This window comes from Lytechinus variegatus, chromosome 18 (assembly GCF_018143015.1).
Source record: "Lytechinus variegatus isolate NC3 chromosome 18, Lvar_3.0, whole genome shotgun sequence".
Taxonomy (NCBI): domain Eukaryota; kingdom Metazoa; phylum Echinodermata; class Echinoidea; order Temnopleuroida; family Toxopneustidae; genus Lytechinus; species Lytechinus variegatus.
Genome location: NC_054757.1, coordinates 14,293,025 through 14,313,714, shown reverse-complemented (window position 1 = coordinate 14,313,714; position 20,690 = coordinate 14,293,025). Strand labels below are relative to the sequence as shown.

The 20,690-nt window shown below is 42.2% G+C and overlaps 1 protein-coding gene across 1 annotated transcript in view; it reads left to right on the top strand.

Moving 5' to 3' along the window:
* LOC121405590 (NACHT domain- and WD repeat-containing protein 1-like) overlaps positions 1–20,572 on the top strand; it is a 35,285-nt gene extending 14,713 nt beyond the window's left edge. Inside the window, exons 7-21 of the mRNA XM_041596520.1 lie at positions 429–583; positions 1,529–1,690; positions 2,658–2,807; positions 3,497–3,730; positions 4,304–4,899; positions 5,287–5,389; positions 5,856–5,935; positions 6,267–6,537; positions 7,335–7,493; positions 7,955–8,127; positions 9,041–9,184; positions 9,591–9,695; positions 17,603–17,798; positions 19,132–19,353; positions 20,219–20,572. Of these exons, the coding sequence (XP_041452454.1) occupies positions 429–583; positions 1,529–1,690; positions 2,658–2,807; positions 3,497–3,730; positions 4,304–4,899; positions 5,287–5,389; positions 5,856–5,935; positions 6,267–6,537; positions 7,335–7,493; positions 7,955–8,127; positions 9,041–9,184; positions 9,591–9,695; positions 17,603–17,798; positions 19,132–19,353; positions 20,219–20,454 (2,986 nt within the window). The 3' untranslated portion in view covers positions 20,455–20,572. The remainder of the gene's footprint in view (positions 1–428; positions 584–1,528; positions 1,691–2,657; positions 2,808–3,496; positions 3,731–4,303; positions 4,900–5,286; positions 5,390–5,855; positions 5,936–6,266; positions 6,538–7,334; positions 7,494–7,954; positions 8,128–9,040; positions 9,185–9,590; positions 9,696–17,602; positions 17,799–19,131; positions 19,354–20,218) is intronic.
* Positions 20,573–20,690: the final 118 nt, after the last annotated feature.

The window sequence follows — 20,690 nt, the reverse complement described above, 5'->3', positions numbered from 1 at the left end:
ATGAAGTGTGAGGATTGGAAATGGAAAGCCACTTACAGGAATCCTGCAGGAGAGGCAGGGGGCCACGTCTTTTGACAAAGCGCCTTTAAGAACTACCAAAAGTCATGATCATTTGAGAGCATTAACAAGTAACATTGGTCTGATTCATGTATTTCTCAAGAATAGTGACTTTGTAGACCATGTATGTTCCATAACAGATAGCTGTTAGCAAACAACAGTCAACGTTGATATGCCAACAAAAGCTTTCTAACATGTTACATATTATTTCTGTTGTCTTTTATATAAACACCCAGAGATTTTGCATGTATATATGTTTTTATAGCAGAGAGAAAGTTGAAATTAAGAAAAAAGAATGAATTGAGAAGCAGGTATCTTGAAAAACTTTGAAGTCTCATTGGTTTCTGATCTGCACACATCAACACCCGCAGGTACTTAACAGCAGCTAGGTATGGTCTAACTGAAGCAGAGTTGATGGATCTACTGTCTTGCGATGACGATCTCCTGGCCATGGTCTACCCTCATACGCTACCACGTGTCCTGAGGTTTCCACATAGAGTCTGGATCAACATCAGGATTGACTTAGGTACAAAGTCTTTGGTGTAGAGTTATTTATATCACTGTGCTTTACTTGCCTATATTTATTGTTCTTCATCACCTACTAGAGATTATAGCAATTTGATGAGGAATATTGGAAAGTAGGATGTGGTGTAGTAAATAACATTGTACATAAGCTACTGATTCCAAATCAAGGACCTTATCTTAATCCTAACATACATCCGCTACATTTTATTTCCATTTCTTTTATATTTCTACCATTTTTATTTTTTTATTATTGCTTATACTGTAATTTAAATTCTTTTACTGCTTTGTTGTATACTTGTATATATGTTTGTATGTTTTTTAAAGGATGTCAAATAAATGAAATAAATCTAAAAAAAAAAAAATAATATCTTAAGGCACGGGCGATTTTCACAGGAGAAAAATCTCTGGTCACCATGAACTAATCTTCATCTAGCCCTTTAAAGTTGCAAAAGGGCCACCCCCCCCCCCTTATTGTTTTATAAAGCTGTTTGTAGAATATGTACTTGAATGTGTTTAATAGTTTCTGCAATTTGTGATTTTAATAAAATTTTAGTATTATTATTTGTAAGTCTCAAATCACATTAATCAGGACTGGTGCCATGTTTATGTACCAAATGAGAAATAACAAATTTCAGTGGTAATGTTGATTTAATTGTGGCAATTTTGATTCTAAAGTTTTGGTACTGCTATTATTTTGTAGTTTGCATTTTCATTTCCCTACAATTGTAAATATTTCATGTGTTTTTTTTTAATCCATGATAACATACATGTATACATGGTTTATTGGAAAATATGAGTTTTACTGGCATTGTATCGTGGTTAACAGGTTGATAATGCAATACTTTTTTTTGCACTGGAGAAGAATTAATTAATTGAATTAAAGTGAATGAAATTTAATCAAATTGAATTGAATCAAATACCTCAGTGCATTTTGTTTTTCTATCAGGTCCCCTGATAACCATCCGTTACCTTGACAACAAGATGCTGATGACGTGGTCCAGCTCCGTCATACACAAGGTGGCTCGTCAGCGATACCTCAGCTCCAACGTGGAAAGCGTCAAAGCTCACAAGTATTTGTCAAACCTATTCTTGCAGACATGGCTGAAAGGTACGTCTCTACATTGTCATAGGAGTTGTTCGTTTATTACAAAAGCAGCTCAGTGCACATGTTTTTATTTTCCCAATCATTTCTGTTACTTATCAACTCCTTCTCTTGGCTTACTTACTAAATTGTTTCTGTGACTTACCAACTCGATCCCATGACCTACGGTCCCATTCCCTTGACTTACTAACTAAAATAAGTTCCCTTATTTGCTGCAAGCAGTGTGAACAAGTACAATGTTCTTGTAAGTTAGAGAAAGACTTGTTAAAAAGTGCATCTCTTTCAGACGCTATCTTACTTTCGTAGAGAAAGCCTGTATGAAAGACCCTTGCAGAGCTGCCAAGTAGTACTGATTTTCCATATTTAGTACTGAAAAATGAGAAGAATACTGATTTCTCAAATTTCCATTTTTATGTGTTGTCCAATGGTATTTCTTTGAAAATACTGATTTTCAGCTTTAAAAATACTGAAATGTTCTTGTTCAGGTTGGCAGCACTGCCCTTGTATTTCATATGAATCTGCCTAGTTTTCATAATTACGACAACATCATTCTCAGAGCAGTAGATTTGGTTCACTGGATCTGTTGTTCGGTGCATTTGTAGTGATGGAAAGGAATAGGAATAGCAAGAATAGCTGATGAGTATGATGTGGAAGAGGGTCATCATGGTGATGGATTGAGTAGAAGAAATAATCAGCTGTTTTCCCAATGGATCAAGCGTTGTTGAAGAGCAATATTTGATCCATCATGAGACAACTGATTATTTCTTCTACTCAGCTGACGAGTAGTTTAGAAAATGAACTTTGCATACAATTGCTATCGATTTATATCTGTGTTCATTATTATTCTTTTTGATTGTGCCTGTTTCAGCATGTTGGTTAATTCAGTGGAAGCTGAATTTCTGCCAGCATAATTGAAGAAAAGTAATAAATATCTTAAATCTTATTCTGAAGTTTTTTTTTGTTTGACATCCAGGCAAGAAGTGGGAACGAGACGATCGTAAGATGGAAGATAATGAGGAGGTCGACGGGAACAGGTACATCGCCCCTCAGCCTCTCCTCTATGGAAAGACTCAATACAACCTGAGAAGGCTGAGTGAACTCTGGAATCATCTAGCCAATGCTGGTAAGATTGTTGGTTTGATCATTAGTATGATCCCCATGGTCTTTTACTTCATTATTATTGCTGTTGTTTTCATTGGCCTGACTCTCATAGTCATTGTTATCATCATTGTCATCATTACCATCATTATGATCATCATCATCATCACAATTACCATCATTATCATCATCATCATCATCATCATTATCATCATCATCATCACCATCATCATCACCATCATCATCATCATCACCATCATAATCATCATTATCATCATCATCATAATTATGATCATCATCATCATCACAATTACCATCATTATCATCATCATTCATATCATCATCATTTTCATCATCATCATGATAATCATCATCATTATCACCATCATAATCATTATCATCATCATCATTATCATCATCATCATTATCATCATCACAATCATCACCAACATAGTCATCATCATTATTATCATCATCATCATCATCATCATCATAATCATCATCATTATCATCATCATCACCATCATCATCACTATCTCCACTATCGTCATCATCAACACCATCATCTTCATTACTCTCATTGTCATTATCATCATCATCTCTATCATCATCATCATCACCACCATCAGCACCACCACCACCATCATTATTACCCCATCATCCCAAACTTCATCAACTTTACCATCATCATATGTTTTATGTTACACCTCTTAGGTGACCTCAAGATGCTAAAATCGGCCGTTGTGTGCAATTTCGAGTACCTCCTTGCCAAGACCCATGCCTCATCGGTCTACCACGTCCTGCAGGAACTGTCGACGATCAGATGCCTAGTCCTGGACCTAGAGATAGACCTGGTCTATGCAGCTCTGGCCAAGTCTGCCGAGGCCCTGATGGCAGATCCTCTTCAGCTTGCTGCGGAGCTGATTAGTAGACTTCTGCCTATCAAGGGTGCGTTGAATTGATAGTAATGCTGTATAATAATATTTACAGCAATATATAAATGTGTCTACCTGTTATTCCTTTCAGAAACGTATCACAGACAAGGTTGTCATGTTATTGGAAAGGGGGCCATAGAAGGATAGAAGACCTCTTAACAATCATGAAAATGGAAAACACAAGCATGATTCCTCCGTGAATGTGTTGCATTGCAAAAGCTGTAACCTTTTTGTGAATCAGTTAAGAACTTTCTTATTTTCTTATCTATACAATTTTTTCCATTAGTTCATACAATAAATTAAAAAAGAAATAGTGAGGGAGTGGCATCATCTGCCCTGGCCTTTGAGAAACTATCCATTTGTGCATTTCACTCTTTGTGAATATAGCCAAACTTTTAACATCACAACTTTCTTCTTTACATCCAATATTGATGAGCTTATCAGTATCATACTTGTCTGATAATTAACAGCATTTTCAAATTAATTTCTTTCTGGGTGGACTTGGCCTTTAAAAATATGTTTAAAGAGAAATAATCACAAAGATCCTTAACTTGGCAATGAGATGTGTTGCCTTTCTGTCTTGTAGGTCAGTATCCTCGAGATCTAGACTCTCTGGTTGCTCAAGCAATGGAGTGGTGTGACCAATTCACCCGCCCCCTCCTCGTTCCTCTAACATCCTGGCTCCCCACCCAGCACGACTCCCTCATCACGTCAGTTCAGTGCGGCCGAGAGATCGTCAAGATGGTGGTGTCCACCGACAACCAACAGATCATCGTCACCACCAACGACCGAACCCTTGCCTGCTACAAGCTTGCCTCCAGCGAGAAGCTCTGGTCCTGCAAGGCGGTCCACGCCGAGGACGTCACCTGCATCGCCATCTCCAAGGACGACCGCATCGTCGTCACAGGGTCTGCCGATAGGACGCTCAAGCTGTGGACAGCCGATGGTGGGAAGCTTCTGAGGACAATCCAGAAGCACGACGGACCTATCTCCTGCGTGTCTGTGACACCTGACTGCCAGAGGGTGATCAGCGGTGCCCTGGATGGACTTGTCAGGGTGTTCAACATCGAGGACGGGGAACTGGTCTGGAACCTGACAGGGTCGTTGGAGTCATTGGTGTCTGTCAAGTCTAACAAGTACAGCAATATCTTGATCGCAGCATCTGCTGATTGCAAAGTGCGGGTATGTTGGCAGGGAGTATGGGTTGTTACTGTGTGACCTTCTTAATCTCACATTAGAAAATGCTGTGTTTGTTCCTGTACAAGTAGTTGTATTTTTTAGTATTAAATGAAAGATTAAGATTGAACTTAGTTTATATTCCTAATTTAATTCCCATGTCATTTTCTCAAATTTCCACAAAAAGGCAACTTGTCCTTTTTCTTTCAATCCTGAATGAAATACGTGTACATACATTCCAAATATATTAATGAGGCTTGTTGTGACACACATGATTCTCACATCTCTCTCTCTCTTGCTCTGCCTCCATCATTATTTGACTTCTGTCACCCTCTGTCTGTTGTTTGATGAAATTTGTAACTGTCTCCAAATCTTTTCCTTCTTCCCTGACAGACATGGAGCCTTCGTGATTTCTCTCAGCTTAATGTGATAGAAGGCCAGGGCGGTATCATGACCCATATGACTGTCTCGGGAGATGACATGTTCTTTTTAAGATGTAAGTTTTAGGAGTTTACTTGTTTCTACTCTAGCTACAAGCAAGCCAAGATTGTAGAATTTTTGAAATTTGTTTGTTTTCCCCCTCACTCTGTGCAGTAGTTCCTGTAGACCATGATTTTAATTGCATTTTTTATTAGTTTCGGAGTTTAGGATACCAGATCTTCTCACTTTAGGAACATCTGTACAAAAGTCTGCATTACCTTTAATTGTGACGTTCAGCTAGAATCCTGCTTAGTGTCTTTCCCTTCTGTTGTCCCTTTTCCACATCTCTACTCTTGAGATCAAAGTTTCTGACCAGAGAGATAATAGAATCACCAAAAACCATCCAGCCCATCCATGATAATTATAAAGGATGTGATAATTAACTGTTATTCATCATATGATTTACTTTTAACCAAACAGACAGCAATATTCTTAGCATGTGGAATGTAACATTTTTATGATTGATATTTCTCATTTTACAGCTTACGAGGATTCACGTCTGAACATGTCTTGCTTGGTGACGGGGACATTTGTACATACCCTGGAGGGTCATAAGGGAAAGGTATGTCATTAAATGGCTGTCTTCATATATCTTGGGGGACGCTTAAGTTGAGATTCATGTAATGAGATCTCGAAATAAATTCATTTTTTATAATCTTAACCAAACACTTAGACAGCCTTTTTTATTATTTTTTGTGGAAATAAATCACTATAAATGAAAAGTTTACAATTTGCCATATTTCAATTGAGATTATTCAGTAGTATATAATGCAGTGATAAATGGAATACTATAGTGGCAAGAAGTTATTTATTGTGATGTTCAGTCATTTCCAAAAAAAAACAGTTTCAGAGCAACAGGTAAATATCTGTTCCCTTTCCCGACCCCAATACAGATTGTAGACATCTGCATGTGTCCAGAAGGCCTCTATGCGGGCATAGCAACGTCCGAACAGGTCATCTACGTCTACAACGTCCGATCTCAGGAGCTTCTACAGACACTGACCGGTCACTCTGCTCCGATCCGTAAAGTGACCATTACCCCGAATGGTCACTTCTTGGTCTCGGCCTCGGCAGATGGAAATGTTAAGGTCTGGTTGCTGCCCAAGCCAAAGACTAAGGAGACAGATAATACAAAGGCCCATACAGACAAGGTCACATGTCTTGGTGAGAGTTTTTATGTGGTACATATACATGGAGTTCTAAAGGGGAAAAATGCAAAGATGTTTGTTACCACAAATCTAAGACCAGCATGAACAATGGTGGATCCAGCCTGATTAGACAATGGTTTGAGAAGAGTAGAGTGGAGATGTGCTGGAGCTTTTCAAAAAGCATTCCTTAAAGCAAAATACAAGAATGTCCATGGTAGCATTTAATCTATACTTGTCATCTGATAAGTCAGATCAGACAACTTTTCTTGCTTTTGATTGGCTAAAAATCATGTCAGGGGAGCGTTTCATGAAAGGACTTGTCAGACATTTTATCCGACACTTAGCATAGTAACAGTGCTTCTCAACCAATCAAAGTCAATGAAAGTTGTCAGATCTGACAACTTGTGGAACAGAAATGTTGATGAAATGCTCCCCAGGTGTCTGACTGTTACTATGGTGACTGTTAGATGATTACAACTTGTCATACAATACAAATGGAGATACGATGCTCCCCAGAGGCAAAAGCAGAATCTAAAAGAAAAAAAGGGAAAATGTGATTTGTGAATGTTCACATGCATTATGTCATTTTTGAAGAGTGCCATTGTAGAAAAGTTCAATTGTTTCTCAAAAAAACAAATTAAATCAGTAATAGCATCCAGATATCGAAATGGCTGAGCCATTGATTTTGAATGCATGTCATTTAGAATTATGTTGAATCGTTGGAGAGCACTAAGAGACTTATGATAAAGAAATTGTGATGCACTATGTAAGCAAGTATATAAAGTAATCATTGTTTTACTGTTCTTGTATTAGCCATGTCTCGGGATGCAAACTTTGCCATCACTGGTTCATCCGACTGTTCACTGAAGCTGTGGAACATGGATCTGTGTCAAATCATCCATTCATTCTGCGATCACACAAAACCAATCTCGTGCGTCGCTATGGCGGATAACGGAAGCTTCGCTGTGTCAGGTAAGCCTCGAGCAAGCTTGCCATGGAGGATGCGGGGATGGACTTTGTCATGATTGGTCAGAGAAGAAATGTACTGAATAAAATGATGCTGAATATTTTGTTGTTGCTGTTAAATTGATTATATGTGTATGATATTGATAAGCTAATTACTAAGCCCCCCCCCCCCAACTTTGGAACACAATGAAAATGATAAAATTACTATTTAGTATTGCAAATTGACAATTTTTAACAGATATTTGCAATTTATCTTGATTGAAAAAGATGAAAATGGGAGAAAATTTTAATCACTGCCAATTTGAGTAGTGAAAGTGGACTAATTTACAAGTAAGTTGCGAATTAAATCTTTAAAAGAGTAAAAAAAATCGTACTCTTGGTCACTATTGGCAACTTTTGTACATATAATGTCTGATATATGATAAAATTGGTTCTTAAGGATCCCTTGTTTGTTGATACATTCTCAGGTTCTGAGGATACCACTGTCAAAGTATGGAGTACGGACAGCGGTGTCGTCGTCATCGCATTCACCGAGCACGAAGATGCCATATCTTCAGTGCTCATCACATCCGACAGCAAGCGGATACTGTCTGCCGATTTCAGCAACTACATGAAACTATGGTTGGCTGCTACGGGAGAGGTATGTCCTATTGAGATCTTCCAAGAATGAACCCTTTGAACCTTGGTCAAATTATATGGCGGCCGTACGGCGAGTCGAAAAACAGCGGTTTGAACATTTTTTTTTTGTACCAATTACATATAGGTGGTTTGAATTAAAATTGATAAAATGGCTGTTTTCCACTCGCCGTACGGTCACCGTAGAGCAAATGTGATCAAGGTATTAATATAGTTCTAAACGTCTTAGTCTTTCAGGCTATTTACCAAAGTTCAGAGTCTGGTCTGTCATGCAGGAGTGCCACAAGCATGTAATAATGAGTTCAAACGAAATCTAATTAAATGGCCACCCAGGAGTTTGTATGTAAGAATATGCCAGTGGTTCTTTTAGAAAATGTGTCATTGCTAAGAAACTGAGAAAATAATCATGACATTCCAGATACATGTAGGTGTGAGGTCTTTTTTCAATCAAAGGAAATCCACTCTCTCATGTGATAATCTGTGTTAGTGATCATCAATGTGATAATTTTTCAGCTTAGATTTCATTATTTCACACACACTGTATTAAGGTTTGTGTAAATGAATGAGATAAGATGTAGATCTTAATGATTTGATGGCAAGTAGTCTACATGTATAAAGACTACTTTCAGGAGGGGCGATAGCTCAGTCAGTAGAGTGGGGGGTTTGAATTCCGGTGACCTGGGTTCGATTCCCTAGTGGTGCACTAGTGCCCTTTGATAAAGCATTTAAATCCTCATCACCAAGTCCCTTGGAGAGGACCTTAAGCTGTCAGTGCTCTGGTTGCTTGCTTGCTTACAAGCATTCTTGCTTTCTTAGCAATCAGGTAAAAAATCACTACCATTTACATTTTAAAGACTTTATCATGAAACTTGTTTGCTGCAACCAGCTTTCACAAACATTTCTGTTATTTACTGTAGGTTTTGTTATCGTGTATGGGTCCTTCTGCCATGGTTATCCTGACGCCTGATGATACTTACGCAATCAGCGGAGATCGGAATGAACTTATGAAGATCTGGACCACTGGTAGTGGAGAATCGGTCAAAACAGTCAACCATGTTCAGGTACGGTCAAACCTGCTTTAGCCTTTGTAAAAGGACCATTTGTTTATATTGACGAGTTTAGTTTCCCTTGATAAGAAACAAAATGACCATGTGACAGAGTAGATACTTAATTGGCCCATTTATGCATGTGGGTTTGACAATAATTTGATCAGATTTGGGGGTCACGGTTCAAAGATTGTAGAATTTATTATTTGAAAATATTTAGTGAGATGTGTAATCTATTCTTGATCTGCGTGCATTTGTGAATCAACAAGCTAGGTTTATTATTTCAGTCATTCTTGTTTCATTGTAATTTCCAGTGCAAACCCAATGTCTGTGTAACTATGTTTGCAAAGACAGTATATATGTGTTGCATTTTGTATCCTTAATTTTTATTAATCTTGTTTCTCTCCCTTCTGTATTGTAGATAATTACATGTGTGACAGTGACCAGGGATAGTCAGTTTACAATCACTGGTTCTGAAGATATGTCTCTGAAGATCTGGGAGACAAAGACTGGCAAACTCACTCAGGTAAACCATTCAAAATTACTAATTTCCGCTCGTTATCATGTCCTCTCAGACTTCAAGTTATTTTTGTTAGTCTTTATCATTTATTTTTATCCTCTCTTTTCGGTCACAATTTGTCCTCTCTTTTCGGTCACAATTTGTCCTGATTCTATTTATGTTTATTTCTCCTTTTGTCGTCCTGTTTTTTTTTTCATTTTATTTAATTTTTATAATTTTTTTTTTCGTTTTGTCTTTTTCTGTGAGTTATCCTGTTCTTTTTAATCTATTCAGTAAATCTCTGTAGGCAAATAGCAACCATTGCATCTCTCTTTCTCTCTCCCTCTCTTTTTCTCTTCCTTTAGGGGGGTTCACATTATACAAGCTATGCTTTTGAGTGAATCTCCCATTTCCACAGATCCTTTTCTTCTATCCAAACTATATATTATAATTTGTCTACAAAATGTTTTGTATTATCTTTATATGTTAATTATCATGATTATCATTAATGTATTGTAAATATTTGTTATAATGTAAGAAAAATGATTTGCATCATTATTTACTTCAATAACTCCATACATCTACTTGATTTGCTAGTTCAGCCCTCTGGACTGCCATACCCGAATAGAACTCCCAAGGATTTAAAAAGCGCGAGCGCGCCCTCTCCCGTTCAGGCTTACTACCCATGATCACCGCGCAACTAGCGTCCATCTTCCTCTTTTGCTTTCGGCAAGCCACCTGTCAAGACGTGCTCAGATAAGTCTCCTAAGAGCTCAAATCTTTTTGAGCTTTGGTATATTATTTTCGCTTATCTGTGGTGCATTCTCCCTTTTAATTTCAATCTTTCCATTTGTGTGTAAGATTGTGTTCAGAATTTACACTTGGCGTGACTTTTTAGACGTGTTTTTGGTGACACTTAAATTGTTTTCTAACGTTTGAGTTCTCGTCGCGCCGCATCGCTAGCGCGTTCGCGAGGCACCGGGCTTGGCCTGCCTACGTGGCAGCAAGCCTTCACCACCTGTCATGGTTATTGTTCTTCACGTTCAAAGCGTGGTGGCTTTTGGTGCCGTTTTTGAATTAAATTCTAGACAGCCTCTGCACTTTGTTGTCGAGGGTGTTATTGTTATTTCTTTTTGCAGGTTGGGATCTTCAACTCTGTTCCTTCCTTGCTTTCTGGAATTGATTTATTAAGATTTTCGATTGATTATTGATTGATTAATTCTTCAATTCTCTTTCCTTTCTGTTCTGAATAAATTTCTTAATTGATATTTTATTCACAGGCGGATCTTAAAGCTCAATTCCTTTTTCCTTCTGTTCTGAATAAATTTCTTGATTGATATTTTATTCACAGGCGGATCTTAAAGCTCAATTCCTTTTCCTTCTGTTCTGAATAAATTTCTTGATTGATATTTTATTCACAGGCGGATGCTAAAGCTCAATTCATTTTCCTTTCTGTTCTGAATAAAATTCTTGATTAATATTTTATTCACAGACGCTTCGGGGATTGTTTAATTCGGCTTACGCAATTATACCTGATGATTGTTTGGTTATTCAATCCCCCCTAAAAAAAAAAAAAAAATTTTTTTTGTTCTTTACAGGTGGGGTCTCCTTCCTGTTAGAAATTTTTTTGACCTGTCCCGGAATTGTTTTCTTCGTTCAATTCCCTCTTCCCTCCTAGTCTTATATATTTTTTTATTTCGACAGGCGGGCTCTACGATTCCCTTTGAGGATTTACTGTGTCGTTCTTCCTCTTGGAATCGTTACTAGAGACGTTCCTCCTTCCTCCTGTTCTGAATTTCTTTACCTTTCCACAGGAGGTTACTTTTTTTTTTTTTCCTCTTGGAAATTATCGTAAAATTTCTCTTATCTAGGAATTATTTGTCTCTCAATCCCTTTTCTTCCTGCTCTGAAATGCTTGTTTTTGTGTTTCTTCGCAGGTGGAAACTTCTTTCTCTTCTGAACTTGCATTCATTTTTGAATTTTTGTTTCGAATTTTTCCTTCGGGCACAAAAAAAAAAGAGAATATAGTAGGGGAACCTTGTAGGAGTTCTTTTTTCAAAGTCTCCGACCTCCTTTTTATTTTCTTACAGGCAGATACCTAAACTATTCTTAGGTTCTTCTTCCTCCCTACCCCTCCCCTCTTGTTTTGTTCTGTTTGCTCAAACAAACTCCTTTTAGGAGGAGGGAAAGACCACTCCGGTCTCCACTTTTAATCTAAGCGAGATCTTTGTAAAAAAAAAAAAAGAAAAAGAAAAATTCTTGTTTTTCCTTTTTCAGGGTAGAGAGAGGTATCTTTGAATGGGACTAACACAGCCCCAGAGGACCTGGTGCCCTCCACGGGGACCGTCCCGATTGCAAGTTACAGAAGTCGGCCGCCTCCAGGCGAGCAGGAGGGACGCCGCGGTGAGCGCCCAGCGGCGGTGAGTATGAGGGTGCGTCGATCAGCATTCCGAATTTGCAGTCGGATGCTAAGAGAAGGAAGGCCAAGACTGTGGTGCCACGGTCTCGGACAAAGGAAAAAGTGGTAGCCAAGGCTTCCAAGCCTAAACTAGGTCCTGCCGCCGCAGCACCCATAGGGCTATGCGACCCACCGGCTACCGGGTCACCAGAAGTCCGGAGGGAGAGTGCGGTTCTCTCCCCCCGGCACAGGTCAGGATCTCTGCCGTATAAGTCGTCCTCCGTTGACAGCATCGGGAGAGATCGCCCAGCCCCTGACCGCGAGAGGCGTCACACAGACTGTAACCACAATCTGATCGTGACCACAATCTGACCCCGTCAGATTCGGGTGAAGTTTCGTTGTTGGCGGCCGCCCTGCCAGGGGCGGCAAATCGTAAGAGATCACCCGTGCCTCTTGTGCCTTCTTCTGCTCCGGCCACGCCGGCGGAGCCCGCAAAATAAGAAGAAGAAGAAGAGGTCGAAGGAGAGGTCGGCCAGCCCTGTTGCCATGGGCATTCCTCCTTCAGACCCTCTTATCGGTGGCCAGATGTTACAGTCATACATGTTATGCTGCTATATTCTGCTACCGCGAGAGGCGTCACACATCGGGCTGTGACCACAATCTGACCCCGTCAGATTCGGGTGAAGTTTCATTGTCGGCGGCCGCCCTGCCAGGGGCGGCAAATCGTAAGAAATCACCCGTGCCTCTCATGCCTTCTTCTGCCCCGGCCACGCCGGCGGAGCCCGCAGAAAGAGAAGAAGAAGAAGAGGTCGAAGGAGAGGTTGGCCAGCCCTGCTGCCATGGGCGTTCCTCCTTCAGACCCTTGTGTCGGTGGTCAGATGTTACAGCTATTCATGCTGCTACATTCTGCTACCGCGAGAGGCGTCACACATCAGACTGTGACCACAATCTGACCCCGTCAGATTCGGGTGAAGTTTCGTTGTTGACGGCCGCCCTGCCAGGGGCGGCAAATCGTAAGAAATCACCCGTGCCTCTTGTGCCTTCTTCTGCCCCGGCCACACCGGCGGAGGCCGCGAAGAAGAAGAGGTCGAAGGTGAGGTCGGCCAGCCCTGTTGCCATGGGCGTCCCTCCTTCAGACCCTTGTGTCGGTGGTCAGATGTCACAGCTATTCATGCTGCTACATTCTGCTTTCGAGTAGTGCGGGTTCACCCCACCCTCGACGTCTACTCAGCCCGCTGATGCCCCTGAGCATCAAGCGAGACAAGTGGGCAATAACCACCAGACACCCGGGAAATCCTCGAGCGATTCTGTTAAATCGCCAGCCAGTGCACCGACTAACCGGGTGCCCCAAGATCGCGTGTGCTTTCCAGCATTTTCGTCGATCTCAGAGCACGTGTCCCAGCCGACACGCGGGGCCACCCCGGCGCTTACTGGACAACCTCCCGGTTCAGTCCATAGAGCGAGACTCCCTTTACGAGGACAACCCCTATCCCGCGGGCGACTTTTCAGTAAGCGCTCAGGCGCTGCTTGACAAGTATCTACCTCACATCTACCCTCCGAGCGGGGGTATTGATGAAGCAAGGGAGTCCATATTTTCTCGCCCCGCCTCTTCAGGCGCTCCGAGCTCAATCGGCCGAATTGGGGGTCTCGGAGAGTGACGGGGTCGCTCTAGACGAGGCGGCTCCTACGACGAGGAAGCCGCCAGCTCCGTGGGTGTAAACCCACCCCCGCTCTGCTGCTGCCCGGAAGCGCCAGGCTCCGGCGCCGCCGTCTCGAAATTTTCAAGCCTCTCGAGGCTAGCGAGAAGGCAGAGGCAGGGGGGGGGGGCGATTATTATGCAGGTACTCCCGAATTCGCCCTCTACGTCAAGCTCACATACGGCGACGACTCCTTCAGCGGTAACCCTCTCCATTCTTCCCCCTAAGCGGGCCCGTAGATTGGAGGTATGAATCTCTTACATACCACATGCCGCACTTCTCTCGTGAGAATGTTTGGCTGCTTTGAGAGGACAACCTATCACGTCCGCGGACCGTCCGCCCAGGCGACGGGACCGTCGCTTTTCTGGCCTGAACCTCACTTTCTATTCGAAAGTAAGGGTGCCCTGTCTTACTTAGCTCCTACCCTTGCAACGCCAGAGTCAGGGCTATAGTACAGACACCCGTTCTCCAGCGATCGCCGCTGAAGAGAGGGCGACTCTGATATGAGCACCATCACCGCTCAGCGGTATGTCTCACTATCTCATAGCTCTCCGAGCTTATGAGTATGTATATCGGATCTGAATGTCACGGCGATTAAAAGTTCTCCTGTGCTTAATAATCGCTATGCCTTCACCACCCGATGCATTATGGTTATGTTAACCTATTTGTCTCGTATTCGGGCGGCTCGTACGAACCCTGCCCGAGCTGCCATCACCGGTCGTCCCCCCGGACACCGCCGGCAGCACCCGCACCGAATACGTGGAAGGAATCAGCTTTTCATATGCTAGATATCCCTCCTGTTGACATTCACAGCTGTTCCCCGAGTCTTTCCCGGTTGGGTAAACATCATCTCGGAGGAAAGTAACCGCCGTACATCTCATGAGATTGTTGGCTATGTACGTGCGTTCAAACTTGTTTAAAGCCCCAGGATTCTCTGTCGGCATTCTATGCCTACTTTCTGGGCACACCCACCGTACCGGGTCGGCGAGTTCACACCAAACTGTACACCGCCAGACCATCGGTCGAGCTCTAACTGTCTATCTTATAGACTGCCCTCTATGTGGGTCAATCTTGCGGGCGTCTCCGCCGCTCCCTCCTTGTGCGGAGTGGTCTACGGTGGATGTCTTTACCGTGCCCGTTAGTCGAATCGGCTTCTTTCTTAGAAATTTTTTCACGGCACACTCGAGTCGCCCCGCATGCTGCTTTCATCCTCCTTCCATGCAAGGCATGTGGCCAGGGTCACCGCACGACCGAGGATGATGTAACAGTGGATGGATGTATGCTTATGCCTTCCTAACCACGATCACTACGACCCGCCTTCTCTCGGGCCGACTGTGGATGAGCCTCTCCATGTAAGTGATTTACTTCACTGGAGTTCTTCTTTTAGAAATTTAGATTCTCATCCCCCGCTGCTTAGGGCGTCATTTTTGCCGCCCCCCCCCCCCCCCCGCAGCTTTTTGGAGCTCCTTATCTTACCGATATCGGACTGTTCCACGCTGCCGCAACCGGCGCCGGCGGTGCTCGCTCTTACGATCACCTGAGAAACAGGCCTTGTGACTGTTTTCATAAACAACTGGTTCTCACCGCAGACTGATGGAAATTTTGTGATTACTTCCTCAAGTCTCCTTCGCTTGTTTCTTCAAGCGAGGACTTCGACACTCTTAGCCAGTTTCCGTCCCTAACTTGATAGGACAGGGCCGTTGCTACCTCATTCGATTCCGTTGGGAATGTAACGGTTGAGGTATCATATCTGGCGATGTCTGTTCGTTTAGAGCATCTCTTGATGGTCGTTTACACGTAATATCGTGACAGATTTTTTTTCGCCAGCTCCCTCTGGCGTACACTTGCTGCTGCTAGGGATTCCCCCGCCCAGCGGACAGCCATCGCAGCCTAGCCTCACGGGCTCTCTCGGCGATGGTGGCTTGAGCCAAGCCACCTCTTCCACCGCGGGCACTGCACCCTCAGATGGGTGCTTCAATCAGTATGGGAGAAAGGGGATCCTGAGTTCTCTCTCGATCACTCGGTCTAACACACTTTTGTCGTGATGTGTACCGCGCTGTATCCCTGACACGCCCGGTTGAGCTGTTTTGACCAGACTGCTCTATTCTACATAGGCAACATGTCCGCGGCATTCCTTATTAACAGGATGGCACTCAGTCGCTTTCTCGACCCTTGTCTGCCTTACGAGTGGTTTTCTTCCTAAATCCCTACTCTCCGTCGTTCCTGGTCCCCTTCGGACCGCTAGTAACTTTTTACCACAGCTCTCTATCAGAATTCTGCAGATTTCTGCCCTCACGCATTTGAGACAGATATCGAATTCTGGGCGCTTTCTCCCACGCGGAGGCTTCCCCTACAGAAATTTCCAAGCTTGCGGGAAGCGTGCGACTAGCTTGCGCAAGCTTGCGGCATGCTAGTAACTAGCATGCGGTTAGCTTAATAAGCGTGTGATATGCGTGCAGAGTAATAGTTAAGCGATCTTTTAGCGAGCAGGGACTGTTCGCTAGCATGCACTCGCTTATTAAGCGAGTGCCCTGCTAGTCGCATGCTAGTTACTAGCAAGCGGCACGCTTAAATTTCGGTAGGGGTTCTGAGATATCTCGCCTTCTCAGGTTGGTCGATTGATCACTTACTGAGCCTTAAAAGCTTCAGTTTTCCGATCACGATTCTTGTTGAAATTTTCAACAAATTTCGATTCTTACGCTCTAGTCAGCAGGTGATGTTGTTCTCCTGACACTAGGCCGAGGGCCCATGATACTTAGTATTCCTGAGTATACAGGGCATTCCTCTCGAGGACATTTTTGAGGGCCGCCTTTTGGCGCTCAACTAACTCCTTCACTTCTTTCTACTTGAAGGACATTCCGTCCAGCGAGGCGAGATTTGCTGCTTCGGCGCTTAAAGCAGCTGCGGCTTTTTCCCCCTCTCCCTAAATTTCGTTGTTTTTGTTTTTTCTTTTAAATTTTCTTAGGCTTACAATTGAAAACATGCCTCCCTACGGTTTGAGTCCGTGCTGGTCTAGCAAATCAAGTAGATGTATGGAGTTATTGAAGTAAATTATGAAAATACTTACCTGATTTTCTTATTTACGAGATAACTCATACATCTACTTGATACCCTCCCACCGACCCTCCGCCTTGCGTAGCAACATGTTTCAACGTATGGGCTTGCGAAAGGTGAGGAAGATGGACGCTAGTTGCGCGGTGATCATGGGTAGTAAGCCTGAACGGGAGAGGGCGCGCTCGCGCTTTTTAAATCCTTGGGAGTTCTATTCGGGTATGGCAGTCCAGAGGGCTGAACTAGCAAATCAAGTAGATGTATGAGTTATCTCGTAAATAAGAAAATCAGGTAAGTATTTTCATAATTTATGTCATTTCTGTTGGAAATAAATCTGAATCTGAAAAATCTTTTAGCACAGAGCTTGGTGATCGATCATCATTGTCAGATTCAGATACAACACCTAGTGTCTCTCTGGTCATCTCTCCAATCAGCACTTCTCTATGTTCTTCAGTCATACCACCTGGAACTCTTTCAAAACTTCCTGTCTTGTTGATTTATTGTGCTTGATTTTTTATGGAAGTATTTGGGGTCACTGGGTTACAGAGGACAGTATATACCTGAAAATTTTGTGTTCTGATACCAAATTTTGGTTTGAATTAAGTATGCATATGATAGCGACATTGAGCTGATAAATCTTGTGTCAAATAGTGTAAGGTCAAAGGTTGCAGAGGTCATTATTATGCAAATATGCTGATGTTTATTCTTGGTCTGGTAATGTGGGGTACATATATTTTCACCGTGCGAGTTGGGAGAATAACCCAAATTGTGTTTATTCTGTGTGGCAGATCTTAGCAGGTCATGACGACCGCGTGACCTGCGTAGCTACAGCAGATCACAACCGCCACGTCATATCAGGGTCCGATGACTCCACCCTTATCATCTGGAACATGTCAACAGGAGAGATAGAGAAGACCCTACAGGGCCACACCGCTGCGGTGACTGGCTGCAAGATGACAAGCGATGGCAGCATTGCAGTATCATGTAAGTGAGCCGACATCCGTAGCGTGTGGGGCACATCCGCACATGTAACTGAGTTTGTGACTGGAAATGCAGTACAGAGACGTTTCTTTAGATATGTGCCACACTAAACAGCCAGTGATCAGTGTGCACTATTTGTAGAAAAAGAGCTTTCTCTGCATTTCATTCTACACAGAACATATTTTGTGAATTATACATCCTTTGGCAAGGCATTAATCCACACTTTGCCACTCTCCATCCAGGTGGTAAATGGGTACCAGGGGCACGTTTCATGAAGGACTTTGCAACTGTGGAAACTTTGCCACTATGGCAACTACCATGGAAACCTTGATTTTGATTGGCTGCTGAGCCCTGTTACCATGGTAGTTGCCATTATGGCAAAGTTACAACAGTTGCAAGTCCTTTATGAAACGGGCCCCTGGTAGGATGCGAAAGCCTATGTAACAATCGAGTTTTGCAACTCTTATTGGAATGCTCCACGGGAGTGGAGAAAATGCATACAGTATATGCGGGCATGCCAGAATCCGATGAATGGGGTAATAAGATCTGTAAAACGCTTAGAGATGTTGTTCCGATATATTAAGCACTATATAAAAGCGAATCATTATTATTTATTTTTATAAAGGAGTCATAGAGAAACAAGAGTCTTGCCTTTCAATACATCTGTCATGATATGATTTTATCCTTAATGTCATCCTTTCTTTTTCTTTACCACACCCTTTGTTTACCTTATGAGAAAAATTGTTACAATGTGAGGGAAAGATTAATGTACGGAGCTCTGCTGAAATACAACAGCTCAAACTGGAACTGATGTGATAATAGTTATGCTTTGTATCTTCTAAAATAAGTGCTATGTAAATCTAGTTATAATTATTAATACTGTTATTAGTTACCATATTGATATCATGTTTGGTGTCTCTTTTTTGTTAAAGCTAAATGATAGTAGTTGCAGTAAAACACTAATTTTGTGAGAAAGTCCGTAAATCAAGGTTAAGTATGACTATATCATCGTGGATCTAGATCTGGTACAGTTACATAAACTGAACTTTGTGAAATCATGAAATCTAAGCTGAAATACAATCACACTGAAGATCACCAACAAAGATAGGCACACGTGGGACAGTGTATATTATATTGCTGGAATAAAGACCCGACGGAAGTGCCCGAATCCGCGCTTATTTTGCTTATTTCTCAGCAATTACACAGTTTCTTCCAGAATCGTTTGGCATATATTTTTTATTCATACAAACAGATACTTGGGTGGTCATTATATTAGATTCTATAATAAGTAATTTTGAGATCGTTACCAGAACTGGAATTTACCTTTAACTCCCAGGTTCATTGGATGGCACGGTCAGGGTGTGGCTGGTCCAGACGGGAACCCTCATCACCTCCTTTCACATCCGTCAACCGGTGGCTGGTCTTGAGATGTCCTTCGATGCAAGCTTCATCATCCTGAGACTGGTAGAAGGGGGAAGCACCCCTCTCCTCTGTCTTCATAACAGCCCTGCCTCCGATATCAAGTCTCAGAGCCAGGTCGATATTGATGTCAAAGAAGGTACACATATTTTTTCTCTAACATATGGGCAATTCCATAGAATAATCACCCCTTTTGTACGTCCGACCCTCATTTTTCTCAAATCTTACGTCACTTCATAAACTGACCAAGTCATGGCCCCTTGAGAACATTACAGACTGTAAAGAGAACAAGTAATCAGAGACAGAAATTTTCATGAAGGCCCCACATATAGGAGGTCGGACATACATATTTATGGAATTGACCATATATGCAACCTATGCTGTATATTGCCTATAAAGGCAGAAGGGGTTTACGGTACACCATGTGGAAAGTCCTAGAAAAGATTAAAGAGTGGATAGAGGTATGAGTGAAATGGATAGGCGAGAAAGTAGAGTAGCTTTCAGTATTGATTGTATGCCTTAAAAGGGCTGTAAAGCTGAAATAGTTGAGTAGTTGGAGGGATGTCAGAAAGCTGGCTGGATTGAGTGGGCAAGTGGAGTTGTAGAGGAGAGAAAATTTGACTTTTCAGGCAGGTTGAGTTTTTGTCTGCAGGAGTCTTCACTCCTGAAGACGGACAGTTAGTGCACAAAAAGGATGCATGCATGATCAAGGAAAACAATACAGTGCACAACAAAGCCATATTTATTTCAGTAGCTTTGAACTGTTATTGCAAATTTGTTATTACCAGATTGGTGAAACAGGTCCCCTGGGTCATTATAGACAGGTTATTGCAACAGTAGGGGCCAGTTTCATAAAAATTGTTATAAAAAATAAATTTGCAACAGTTAAAAGCTACTGTAATACTTCAATCTGATTGGCTGATAGTCTACCATATCATAACAAGTCTTTATGAAAACTGGACCCAGGATTGACTGTATATCTCGTGTTTATTTCTTGCCTCCAGAATCTCAGACAGTACTACCGATCAAGCCTCACCCGCCGCTGCTCCACAAACAAACCTCACTGCACATGCCTCAGGTCGGCCGCAAGTCAACAAGCTCCGCCCCCGACGCCAACCGCATCAAAGCCGCCAACAACCAGAAAGGACGCCATCAGAGTTACTCGGACAACAGCTCCAGCAACGGCTCCACGGGCAAAATGAAAAGGAACAAACGATCGGGCGTCTGCCGTATCGTGTAGCTTAATTCCAGAGAAGTAGCTGAATTTATGTGAGATTTAAACCATGCAAAGAGAAGTTTTATTCTGTGCAATTAAAGTTTATAAATGGATCAATATTATATTTCAGACTGCTATTGGAAATTTTTTTTCAATTCAAAAAAGGTTTCTTTCATTTTACAAGTCAGCTTCATTTGGAGAGAACTGTTGGACTTAATAATCTTGTCTAAGTTATTTATTTCACAAGTTGCTTTAAAAAC